Source organism: Dasypus novemcinctus, chromosome 19 (genome assembly GCF_030445035.2).
Source record: "Dasypus novemcinctus isolate mDasNov1 chromosome 19, mDasNov1.1.hap2, whole genome shotgun sequence".
Taxonomy (NCBI): Eukaryota; Metazoa; Chordata; class Mammalia; order Cingulata; family Dasypodidae; genus Dasypus; species Dasypus novemcinctus.
This window is the reverse complement of record NC_080691.1, coordinates 28,416,837-28,429,967: the sequence shown is the minus strand read 5'-3', so window position 1 is coordinate 28,429,967 and position 13,131 is coordinate 28,416,837. Positions and strand designations below refer to the sequence as shown.

The 13,131-nt window shown below is 38.1% G+C and overlaps 1 protein-coding gene across 3 annotated transcripts in view; it reads left to right on the top strand.

The window, feature by feature from the left end:
* Window positions 1-13,131, top strand: part of TAOK3 (TAO kinase 3) — a 207,164-nt gene that overhangs the window by 160,019 nt on the left and 34,014 nt on the right. For all 3 annotated transcript variants that reach the window (XM_071209813.1, XM_058281443.2, XM_058281442.2), the window contains 2 exons: window positions 2,069-2,275; window positions 12,648-12,782. In XM_071209813.1, coding sequence (XP_071065914.1) covers window positions 2,069-2,275; window positions 12,648-12,782 — 342 coding nt within the window. The remainder of the gene's footprint in view (window positions 1-2,068; window positions 2,276-12,647; window positions 12,783-13,131) is intronic.

The window sequence follows — 13,131 nt, the reverse complement described above, 5'->3', positions numbered from 1 at the left end:
GCAATAGCGTATCAGATGATTGAATGGGTGACCTTCTTAGATAATAGCCCTTGCAAGAGATAACAAAGTCAGTGACAATAGGAATGGGTGAGAAGGAACACTTTTGAGAAACATTAATGTATAGAAGTAGATTTGGCAATACATGACTTTTCATTAAAATAGCAGGGACAGATGAGGAAGAGTTTGGAGGTAACTCAGCATTTGAGCCTGGGTGACTAGGAGGATGTCATTGCCAAGGACAGACAAAAAGAATCAGAGGAAGAGTAAGTTTAGGAAGATTTCACTTGGTGCCTGTTGAGTTTACAGTCCTGACATAATATACCACTGACATAGTATGCAGATGGACGTTTTCAAAGGCAAGATGATTTTATAGTATGTCTGGGCAAAGGCTAACAGGTTGGGGACCAGGAGTCTTAAAATAATAATGAATCAAGGAATTGAATGTAGAATGAGAAGAGGATCCATGTCATAAGAAAAGGGAAACCTTGGAGATAAAGGTATGATGTCAGGAGATCACCCAACTTAAGGAGGGAGCAGCTAGTACTGTCCAATACTACATAGAGGTTAAAGGTCAGGTCAGACAAGGTTTTTAAAAAAAAAATTTAACTGGGCTCTGGACTTAATTCAGGCATCCTTGATGACCTTTATCAAAGCAGTTTTACTGGACTAGTTAGGATGAATAGTAGATTACTGTGAATTGTGGAATAAATGGAAGGTGAGAAAGTAGAGACAGGAAAAATTAATGTTTTCAGGATTGAGAAATCTGGCTAAGGATTTTAAAACTAGATAAAAGGGAGGAAAGGAATGAAGAATTAATATATTTTAGCTTTTTAATATAAAGAAAAAATAAAGCATAACAAAAAATTACTTTACCAATAAGTATAAAAATGAACTTCAGAAAACTGAATTGAACTGTAAAATATCTTGATTGCATATATTCAAATGATCTCCTTTAATTGGGAAAATAAATCTATTAAAATACAGGGGAACAGATGTAGCTCACATGGTTGGGCATCTGCTTCCCATGTACAAGGTCCTAGGTTCAATCCCTGGTACTTCCTAAAAACAAAACAAAACAAACAAAAAAACAAGTTCTCATTGAAGAGTGGATGTAGCTTAGTGGTTGAACGCCTGCTTCCCATGTATGAGATCCTGGGTTCAATCACCAGTACCTGCTAAAAATAATAATAATGTTTTAGCTACATTTTTGAATGACCCAAATTATTTATGCAATGATTCCTTTCATTGCCTTGGCTAAGTAACAATTCACTAAATATATATTTACATACAAACATACACACCATATACAGAGAGAGAGAGAGAGAAAGGTCTTTTGAAAATAGGACCATGTATTTGGAGCTAAGGCTTTAATTATATTATTTATTCTGATGTTGAAAGACATCCCACTGTTATGGATAAATTTTATGCTCTGATTATTTTACCACTTTTCAAATAGTAGTTTTTAGATTAGCTGTGATGAATACCAGTATTATTTAACAGATATATTTAATAAGATTACAGAGGTAAGCATGATAGAAATGCTTGAGGGAGGCAGAATTTAATTACCTGTACAGGGCAGTAGAATTAATATCCCTGCTTAGATATGACATTATTCTGTAATGGCTTGCTTGTCAAATTTCTGAAACTTTTTTTCACTCTACTTTAGTTCCAAGTGACGTAGAAGTCACCCATTCAGTAGCCAGCAGTCTTTCTTTAGCACCCCAAAGTTCCTGAATGTCTCTTACAAACCTGGCCTGATTTTGCTTGCTGAATAACAATATGAGAATATCATAGTTGTATATAAAACGGGAAAGCCCTGGGATAGTAGCATTTGGAGCCTTATGACTCATGTCCAGAATGGCCCCTGAGGAAGGCACAGAAGGGAATTTAAGATGCCTGAAAATGATAGGGGAGAAGTGGAGCCACTACTTTTAAAGTTTATCTTTGCAGATTTGGCAGAAAAGCAACTTGGCACTGCAGAATTATGTGTGCTAAATAGCTTAGTCAATGGATTGGCACTTTATCTCCAGTGATATTTTTTTTTAACCCCACTGCCCCATTTTTATAGGACAGCGAACATGGAACCAGCCTGAGCAGAGAAATGGACAGCCTGGGTAGCAACCACTCCATCCCAAGCATGTCTGTGAGCACAGGCAGCCAGAGCAGCAGTGTGAACAGCATGCAGGAAGTCATGGACGAGAGCAGCTCCGAACTTGTCATGATGCACGATGATGAAAATACAATCAATTCCAGTCCCTCTGTTGTGCACAAGAAGGTAGGTTTCTTTGTTCTTTTCCCAAATCCAGGCTTCATCAATCAGTGAAACCTGCTTTGGTCATTTAGCATCCAGGCATTTTAGTTACCTTTCTACAACAGAAATGTGGGACTAAACTTAGTACTTGATAGCCCTAATAGTTCTCTTACAGTCAGAAGATAGCAAAGGGCTATGCAAATTATATCTGTGACTGTTTTTTTTTCTTTAAAGATTTATTTATTTCTCCCTGCTCCCTCCATTGTCTGCTCTCTCTGTCCATTTGCTGTGTCTTCTTCTTTGTCTGCTTGTATTCTCATTAGGTGGCTCCAGGAACCAATCCTGGGACCTTCCAGAGTGGGAGAAAGGCAATCATTCTCTTGTGCCACCTCAGCTCCCTGGTCTGCTGTGTCTATTGTCTCTCCTCTGTGTCTCTTTTTGTTGTGTCATCTTGCTGCATCAGCTATCGCATGGGCAGCACTCCTGTGTGGGGTCACACTGCGCAGGCCAGCACTCTGTGTGGGCCAGCTTGCCACATGGGCCAGCTTGCCTTCACCAGGAGGCCCTGGGTATCAAACCCTGGACCTCCTATATGGCAGACAGGAGCCCAATTGCTTGAGCCACATCCGCTTCCCTGTGACTATTTCTTTATCCTCCTCTCTCATTACTTTGGTGTCTTCCACCGTCAATAAATAAAAATAAATAAATCCAGAAGTGTTCTCATCAAAAACAGTGATATCCCTTCCTTCTCATCCTTTCCATTGGTCTGAATCCCAAGGGAACTTCCTATAGATATCCTACTTCAAACTTAAATGCTTCCTGAGCATTATTACTCAAACTTAAATGCTTCCTGAGTAAAACCTGTTGGTTTTGTCCTTTTATAGAAGTGAGCACTTTTAGAAATATGTTCCTTAATTTTTATTCCCAACATACCACTTGTTTTAGAAACAATGTTTACTCTGCTCTGCTCTTTTTAAAATATATTGTTTATAATTTTTTTATGGCTCTTTCAGCTTAATTTTTTTTTTTTAAATGAACTGTCTTGGTGTCTGTCTGTTTTTTGGCTTTCCTTTCTCATTTAAAGATCTTCACTTCATACAAGCCTATCATGACTGATAAGTCAAAATACTATATGGAAAAATATGTAAAACCATCATATTTTCCTGGAAAAAAGTTTTGAACTTCTTTCAAAGACAATGTGTATAAGATGAATATTTCACAAAATTATCTTGATTCTGGGTTCAATCCCTTGTACCCCCTAAAATAATAATAATATAATAACAATAAATTGGTTAGAAAAATATAGTATACTATATATGATAACGTTAAATATGGTGTCTTTTCATAAAACTATTCAATTCCTATACCTGAGCTTAAAAATATATTATATTAAAAAAGAATAGAAATAAAAAACTATTCAGAAAGTTTTTATTTGTTGGTTTTGACAACTTAAAACTTTTTCATTTGGTAATATAAAATGAAATAGGTTATTAAATTCTGAATAGAAAAATTTGTATACAGGACCACAGGAATGAAGAAACTAGTTTACAGTTCTATCTGCCACTGTCTAGTTATGTACGTTTGTTTGTGTTTGTTTTTACTTTGGGCAATTCCCAAACTTCACTTTGTTTCTCCGTTTATAAAGTTAGAATTTGTTCTGTATGAATTCAGTGGTTCCTTCAAGCTCTAAAATTCTGTGCTTCTATTCCTATATTCTTTAAAACAGCAAATCGTAATGTGGTGACTTACAAGCTGTTCTATAAAGAGGTGCCTAAGAAGTAAGCCTCACCTAGGGCAAGGTCTGTTTTTATCTCTCACATTATATTTGGATGCCACATAAGATTTCAGTTTTTTTTAAAAAGTTTTTTCACTACAACATTTGAAAGCCACTGCCCCAATCAGTCCTTTCTTCTTCATGCAGATGGGATGGTAGTTATTACATGTATTAATAGTTACAGGTAATGTTTGTGTCAGAGGTTGGGTTCTCCAGAAGGCAGAGCTGAGACAGTTCAGTGCAGTGGGATGTTTATAGGAAGTTCCCTTGGGATTCAAATCAGTGGAAAGGAGGAGAAGGAAGCAGCATTGGGCAGAGGGTAGAGGTGAGCTAGAATACAGGCCTAGGGTCAGCCTCATCTGACCCCAAAGGCTAGAACGGCCTTTCAGTGCTGTCCTATGTTGGACCTCAATGACCAGGCTTTACTATCCCTATGTAGATCAATCATTGAATATGGGCAACCCAGGAAGGATTGTGCAACACTGCTCTCTGCCACTGAGGCAATCTCTAAAGCAGCCGAGAGCAGAACCAGTGCCAACAGCACTCCCAGCCTTTGGGACAACAAGCTCTTCCTTAAAGGGGAATCTGGGTGGCTCATTTCTGAATGTGTCATAATTTGTCACCACAAATATTATTTTAGAAATCAATTAATATTTTATAAAACACCAGTTTTGCACAGGCTGTCCCAAAATCTTAGAATAGTCTATATATCATTAAATTATCATTTTATAAACAATGATCTGCATGTTATCTCATTGTCCTATTATTTTCTTTTTAGTACTTGTCACTCTCAAAGCTATAGTATTTATTAATTTGTTTGTCTATTATTTTGTTACTAGAATCTGAATTCCATTAGGGTAAGTACTATTTCTGCCTTGGTCAGCAACATCTATAGACATGCCTGGCACAGGATAGGCACTCAGTACAATGAAGGAGATCATAGGTAATAAATTAATTACTAAATACTAAACATTTTGCCATTCTGGGTCTTTGAATACAGTGGATTAAAAAGGTTAAATAATCTTAGGTATTATTTTCATGGTTTGAAAACATTAACTGAATAGACTTTCTCCAAAAATAATACCCAAGATAGTAAGAACATGCTTCATAAATACCGAAATATAAGAATAAGGGTGGAGAGTTTTTTTGTCCTCCTTGATTGTTACAATCAGACTGACATATCCTAAATTAGTCAAATCATAGATCTGAAGCAGACTACCAATTATATAGGAAGTAAGCTTACTTTCAAAGGCCATGTATAAGTAGTGAGTGCATAACTTCCAATTAGCTGCTCTGTATCCAGAATAAAGACATCCTGATTTTAGCAGGACAGTTCTATCACAGATCAAACCCAAAAATGTAAAGTGGGACACTGAAAAATTTCCTTTGACAAAAATTTCAGATTACTTCTTTCCAGTCCCTGCCTCTCCTCTGGTCTTTCCCAGGCCTGAAGGGATCCTCATCTAATCATCTTTTTGAGCAAGAATGATTTGGTAAGTTATTTTTGCTGAAGAGAGGGTCAGGTTCTTTGACTCTTCCACTCACATTTGGCAAAATAAAAGTAAACTAGTATTTCCTAAACAGAGGGGTCATATAACCCCCTCTTTATAATAACATCTATATTCTCAATTAGGCATCTTTCCCCCAATTATTTTTCCTTTTTCTTCATTTCCTCCTTTTCCTTTAGCCCCAGTTTTTGATAGCTATACCTGTTTAGGTAATAATTTACTAATTTTGAAATAAAACAAAGGAAAGATGGCGGGTTTTCTGATCCCTTCTCCACAGCATGAAAAGTGTGAGAGTCTATAAAAAGACTTTTCATCACCAGAAAAAAAGCCATTTTTAGATCCACACACACCCCCACCCTCCCAAGGAAGAGTGTGTTTGTGTGTGTCACTATTTTACGACTTTCTTAGAATGCAGAATGGCAGGTTTTTATGAAATACACATTTGGACTTTGTTAAATAATCTAAGATAAAATGTCATTTTCTCAAAATCTCCCCAGACCTATATTCTTGAGCTTATTTATAGAGTAAACATTTACTGAGTACCTACTAGGTTTCAAGCACTATGCTAGGTGCTGGGGAAACTGAGAGTTTTCAAACCACATTTATTTTACCTTCAAAAAGCCTACGTTGTCAGGTAGAGACAGACAATAGGTACAATGATGAGGACTATGAAAAAATTAAACGCAAAACACAGCAGAACCCTGAGGAGTGGCTTCAAGGATTAATATACAATTAATCTAGAAACTCTTCAAGTGACTACAACATGAATCTTCATTTCAGAAGCATAAATATACACTTAGGGGGAAAAACTTCTAAATAAAAGCAAGCCTCTTCTCCAGGGTATAATAGGTAAGTGCTTTCTTCCTCATGCTTCATATACTTCACTATATTGCATATAGTTCAATTCTTCTTACTAGAGCTTACTAGAGATTTTGAACACATATTTAAACAGGTCTTTTTTTTTTTTAATCTAAAGAAGTTTATTTTTTACAATGAAAAAGCATTGTAAATTTACCGGGTTAATTCAGGTTTACCTAAAACTGGTCCCCAGTCATACTGTTATTTCAAGGAGATTTTGAGTTTGTTCCTAGATGCTAATGTTTTAACAATAAATTATAACCAAGCCGTGTATTTTTACCATGGTAAAGTAGAATATGATATGTGTTCTTAAACTTCCACGGTTATTCTTGAGAAATGATCTTGGCCCTATCAAAATCATTTGTAACTAAATCCATGTGCAGTGCCTAACTCTGCATAAATTAGCAAATTGACCCTTTCCATTTTTAATCTTAAAATGTGTGCAGTTCAGGAACTAAGGGATCCAGGTATTGTAACTTTCACAAGGACGTCTACCTAAAGGGTTATAGTATGTTGGTCAACATACTATATGTCCAGTAAAAGGGATACTTTTTAAAAAGTTTTAAAAATCGATTGTATTAATATATATCAATAAAGCATAAATCCATCCATAGCGTACAATCAATGGTATTTGATAGAATCATATAATTGTATATTAATCACTTCAGTCATTTTTAGAGCATTTTTATTATTCCAGTAATAATGATAATACTACTAAAGAACAATACCAACCAAACAAAACTCATAACCTCTCAATCTCTCTATGCTTTTCCTGCCGTACATAGTTGCTATTCTGTTTCCTTCTCCCTAGTTTAAAGGGGATAATTTAATATGTTTGTATTTGCCTCTTAAGTCACATTGCCCCTGTTTTTAAATTGCTGCATTGTTTAAGTTGTCTTCAGCATTTTGAAACTATTTCATGCAATGGCATTGAATATTTTAAAATTTGTTTCCTAATGTACTTGTTTAAAGCAGAGTAAGGTTTTGGACATATTTTTCAGACTAGCTTCTAAAATAGCATTTTTTTTAAACCAAAAATATTAAATCTTTATTTTTGCCTGATATTAGTAATTATTTTAGATTGCCATTTATACAATGATAACTTTGTGCCAGACATCTGACATGCACAATCTCAGTTAAATGTTTTTTTATCCCAGTTTTCTTTCTTTCTTTTTTTTTAAAGATTTATTTTTTATTTATTTCTTCCTCCCCCACCCCATTGTCTGCCCTCTGTGTCCATTCGCTTGTGTGTTCTGTGTCCGCTTGGATTCTTGTCAGCGGCACCGGGAATCTGTGTCTCTTTTTGTTGCATCATCTTGCTGCGCCAGCTCTCTGTGTGTGCAGTACCACACCTGGGCAGGCTGTACTTTCTTTGCACTGGGCGGCTCTCCTTACGGGGCGCACTCCTTATGCATGGGGCTCCCCTATGCGGGGAGTTTAATAAACTTAAAAAATATAGTGTGGCAGGGCACTCCTTACGCTCATCAGCACTGTGAGTGGGCCAGCTCACCACACGGATCAGGAGGCCCTGGGTTTGAACCCTGGACCTCCCATGTGGTAGGCGGATGCTCTATCCGTTGAGCCAAATCTGCTTCCCCAGTTTTCCTTTTTTATATATATTTATTACAGAAGTTGTGAACTAACAAAACAATCACGTACATGTGTAGAATTCCCATATGACATCCCTTCAGCAACACACCACACCACCGTGGAACATTTCTTACAGATTATGAGACAATATCATCAGACTATTACCACTAACTATAGTCCATAGCATACATTTGGCATATTTTTCTCCTCCCCCCCTATTATAACATAGTACATCTTTGGCATTGATGCAAGAATATTACAGTATTGCTATTAATTATAGTCCATAGATTACAATAATTGTATTTTTCCCATGTTTCTCCACATTCCTACCACCATGCAATAGTGACATACAGCCGTTCTAGTTCACAGAACATTCTTTTACTTGTACTATTAACCACAATTCTCATCCATCTCTGTATTCACTATATTACGCAGTTCCTAGATTATTCTCTAGTTTATTTCGACAGACATTTACATTCCTAGACTACCCTTTTCAGCCACAGTCCCATTTATAAGCCAGGTGCTACTTACTATATTACTATCAACTCTATCCATTTCCACACTTTTACAGTCAAATTAATTAAAACCTACATACATTAAGCACCAGTACCTCTTCTCAACCTGTGGCGGCTTGCTCGGTCGGTAGAGGTGGGGTCTGGCTGCGGACGAGAGGTCGGTCCCGCTTGGGACGAGGGGTCGGTCCGGCAGCAGACGAGGGGTCGGTCTCACAGGGGTTGCGCGGCTCGGCTGATGGGGTCGCCCGGCGAAGCCGGCGACGAGGGGGTCACCCGGAGAAGCAGGCGACGAACTGGGGACAAGGGAGGCCAGGCCCTTGTCGGGGGCTCTCAGGACTGGAGGGCGCATGGCAGAAGAACATGGTAAACATGGCGGAGACAAGGTAAACACGCAAGTCCAACTTTATTGAGGGAGAGGCAACAGTTTTATAGGGGCTGGGGAAGGCTGATTGGTCGAAGCCCGCCCTGTTCTGATTGGTTGCCGGAGAAAGGTCAGTGGGCGGTACTGGACGGGGGAGGGGTGGTGATTAGGGATTGGCTGTTGCTGTTGCTGGGGGAAGTGGCAGGGTTTAGTGATTGGTGGCTGCTGTTGCTGGGGTAGAGGGCAGACTGGAGTTTCCTGCCCACGCCTGGCTGTTGCTGCTGTGTGTGGGGGGGGAAAGGGCAGACTGGAATTTTCCGCCCTGTGCCTGCGCAGGGAGAAAGAAGAAGAAGGGTGCCGCCCCACAAGGCATCGTGTGACGCCATCCGGGAGGAGGGGCGGCCGCGGAAGCATGGCTGCCGAGAAGGGGAGACCCGAGGGCACTCTGCGCCCATGCCGAGCTCCCTTCAGGGGTGGCAGTGAGTCCGACCAGCCACCCTATTATGGGGGTAGCGGCTAGGAATTGGGCCTACCGTGGCTGCTCCCCCGCCAGGCCAGCATATCCCACTTCAGCAAGAGGGGTGACCGTATCAACCTACTTCTTATCTCCTAATGACCTATACTCTAGATTTTAATTCCACACATTTATTCTTTGTATTTAGTTCATAGTACTGGGACCATGCAATATTTGTCCTTTTGTTTCTGGCTTATTTCACTTAGCATAATGTCTTCAAGATTCATCCATGTTATCATGTGTGTCCCATTGTCATTTCTTCTTACTGCAGCGTAGTATTCCATCATATGTACATACTATGTTTTGTTTATCCATTCATTGATTGATGGACACTTGGGTTGTTTCTATCTTTTGGCAATTGTGAATAACTCCACTATGAACATCAGTGTGCAGATGTCTGTTCGTGTCACAGTTTTCTTCTGGATATATTCCTAGTAGATTAATTGTTGGATCACACAGCAGTTCTATATTTAGCTTCCTGAGGAACCGCCAAACTGTCTTCCACAGAGGCTGCACCATTTTACAATCCCACTAACATTGAAGAAGTTTCCCTATTTCTTCATATCCTCTCCAGCACTTATTGTTTCCTGTTTTGTTTTTACATAGCAGCCATTCCTTGTGGTGTAAGATGATACTTCATTGTTGCTTTGATTTGCATTTCCCTAATAGCATGTGATACTGAACATTTTTTCATGTGCTTTTTGGCCGTTTGTATTTCCTCTTTGGAGAAATGTCTATTTAAATCTTTTGCCCATTTTTAATTGGATTTCTTGCTCTTTTGTTGTTGAGTTGTATGACCTCTTTATATAAAATAGTGTTATTTTAAAAATACATCTTAGCCATGTGTCACCTAAAACCAATATGATTTAGTTATAACTTTTCCAGTGTATTCCTATTTTTTTTTGGTTTAATAAACTTGTAAAATATAGTGTGGCTTTTAATTGGATAATAAGGTCCTAAACCAAAACAAACTGATAGTATTAAAATTATATGTAATTATACATTAATAAGTTTGATTGTATGTAGGCAATGTAGCTTCTAGTGTCACTGACTATGTTTGTAAATCAAGTTATTATGTTTTGAAACTTATCTGCTGCCACATCATTTGAGGTCTTCTCTGTCAATTCACTTAATAAGTTATCCATCTAATACCTAACTATGATTTGTTAAGGCCTTCTACCAAACCATAGGCCTCTAATTGGTCTATCTCTTCTGAATGCTGGTATTTAAAATCTTCTTGCTTTTCTGGGACTGTAATAGTAAATAAGTTCAACTTTGGAGGTTAATGTAATTAATTAATATTCAGCAGCATGCATGGTAGCAGGTCCAGTGTCTTCTCTGTAGAACTTTAAATTGTGTGCATAAATCTCAGGCCCACAACTAATCCCTCTTTGCCTGTGAAACAAAAGTTTGGATTTCCCAGGAAATAATGGGAACTTCAAGCATTTTTTTTTTTTTTTGGTAACTTCTGAAAACATGGGTTAGGAGATGCATTTTTAACCTTATAGCGCTGTCTAATAGAACTTTCTGTAATAATGAAATGTTCTATATCTGCACTGCCCAGTATGGTAACCACCAAACTATAGATGGCTAGTGAACACTTGAAATGTAGCTAGTGTGACTGAGAAACTGAATTTTTAATTTTGATTAAAATTTAAATAGCCACATGTGGCTACCTTGTTGGATAACATAGCTGTAAAACATCTCTTGAATTTGATGTATGTCTTCAGTGGCAAGTCTGCTAAAAGTCCTTTAAGGGGAGTGGGTGTAGCTCAGTAGTTGAGCTCCTGCTTCCCATGTACAAGGTCCCGGGTTCAATCCCTGGTACCTTCTGAAAAAAAGAAAAAGACCCTTAATTATTTTAAAATAAAATATACCATAATGTAGTAAATTGAAGAAAATTTTCTAAATATAGCTGTAGTGGTAGATATCTTCCCAGTATATCCAAACATTCTAAATTTATTAAAGCTAAAGGAAAATCAGCCCAGTGATAAATTTAATCTTAGATCTTAGATTTTAAATAAAATTCTGGGTGAAAGTTTCATTTTCCCCAAAGAATATGTGGTTTGACTTGTCAAAATTTTAGACTAGTAAAATTTTGTATTTTCTAAACCTCTCCACTTCTTGTTTTCTGATAAAGGAAACAGCAATTATTTTTAAAATTAGTAGTTAAGAATAAAATACAAACCTGACTTCCACAAATGGCTTTGCCTAAAATCCTAGAGCATTAAAAGAATTAATTTCTCCTCCCCCATTCTGGACATTTATTTTTAAGTCCCCTATGGTTGTACATGGTTTTGAGCTAGTGACTATTATAGTATCTTATTTTCTGAAGGATTAAGGTTAATTACTGATGGACTACTCATCTTTTATAGAAAGGAGCATCCTCCTTTGAAAACATATTCCCCTTTAAAAGTCTTATAATTGCATTTAAGAAATGCCCATTATTATCCCCGGGAATGTTATTTATCACTGGGTGGTATAATTAGATAAATCATCGTTGCCTACCAAGAAGATTAAATCAGTCAAGGACGTTAAATTCCAGCTTTACTCATTCTGGTGACCATTCCCATGCTGAGTTTTGGAAGAATTTGTGGAAGTATCGTTTGGTTAAAATTGTTTGCCTGTCTCTTTAAATCTAAAAAAAATAAATCCTTTCAGAAGCTGTAGAGAGAAGGTGCTAGAACTGTGTACGATCATGACTGGAAAGCAGGATCCCTCAGTGACTGCTGAATCTTCCCAGCACAAGATAGAGAGGCAGTTCAGCACAAGCCTACATTGGTTCTAGGCAGAACGATGATCCTACCGAACAGATCTCAAATAAAATTAAATTGAGAAAGCAGATCTTTCAAGGGAATGAGGCGGAGGCTCGCTTTTATGTTAAAAGCAACCAGCATCCTCCTTGCTAAACATGGACATGACGTTTTTAAAGGAATTATTTGGTTACAGCGTTTTAAACAAACTGTTCTAAGGAGTCTGTACATTGCATTGTTTTTTCTATTCTTTTTTTCTTTTGCATATATGTAATTCTGGAGGTAAAGAAAAAGCCTGCCAGGGATTCAGAAGGCATCCCACTAGCGATCAGCTGACATTCCTAACTGAAGGCTGCAATGTGTTGCTTATTCATTTTGTACCGTGGGAGCTGCGGGGACTAGCAGAGAGCTAAACTATGCATTTCAAACAGCAGTGCTTGTGCAGAAAGAGGGGTGAGAGAGAGGCAGCCGGCGAGGAAAGAGCACAGCTGGACTTTCTCCTTGTTTTTATCCATTTCTGCAGGATCATGTATTCATAAGGGATGAGGCGGGCCACGGCGATCCCAGGCCTGAGCCGCGGCCTACCCAGTCAGTTCAGAGCCAGGCCCTCCACTACCGGAACAGAGAGCGCTTTGCCACGATCAAATCAGCATCTTTGGTAAGCAAACACCCCTCTACCCACCTTCCCTTCCTTCCCCTCCTCCCCATCTGGCAGCCTCTCGCCCTCCCTGAGCCTCTCTCGGCTTTATGGATGGGAGGAAAGGAGTCAAGAATGTTTTCTCCCTCCTAATGATTTTATTAATTTTTAAAAAATCTGTTGGCATAGCAATCAGATCTCAAATATTTTAGCATTGTCTATGGCATGGAAAAAAAAACCTTTGTGTGTGTGTGTATTTGTTTTTGCTCTATGTGCAAAATAAAAGGCCTTTGAGATGAAGTTGTTAGCCTATCCAATTTTATAAAAGCTGTCTGTCTTCATTGAAATAAAATAATGCTTAAAATATTTA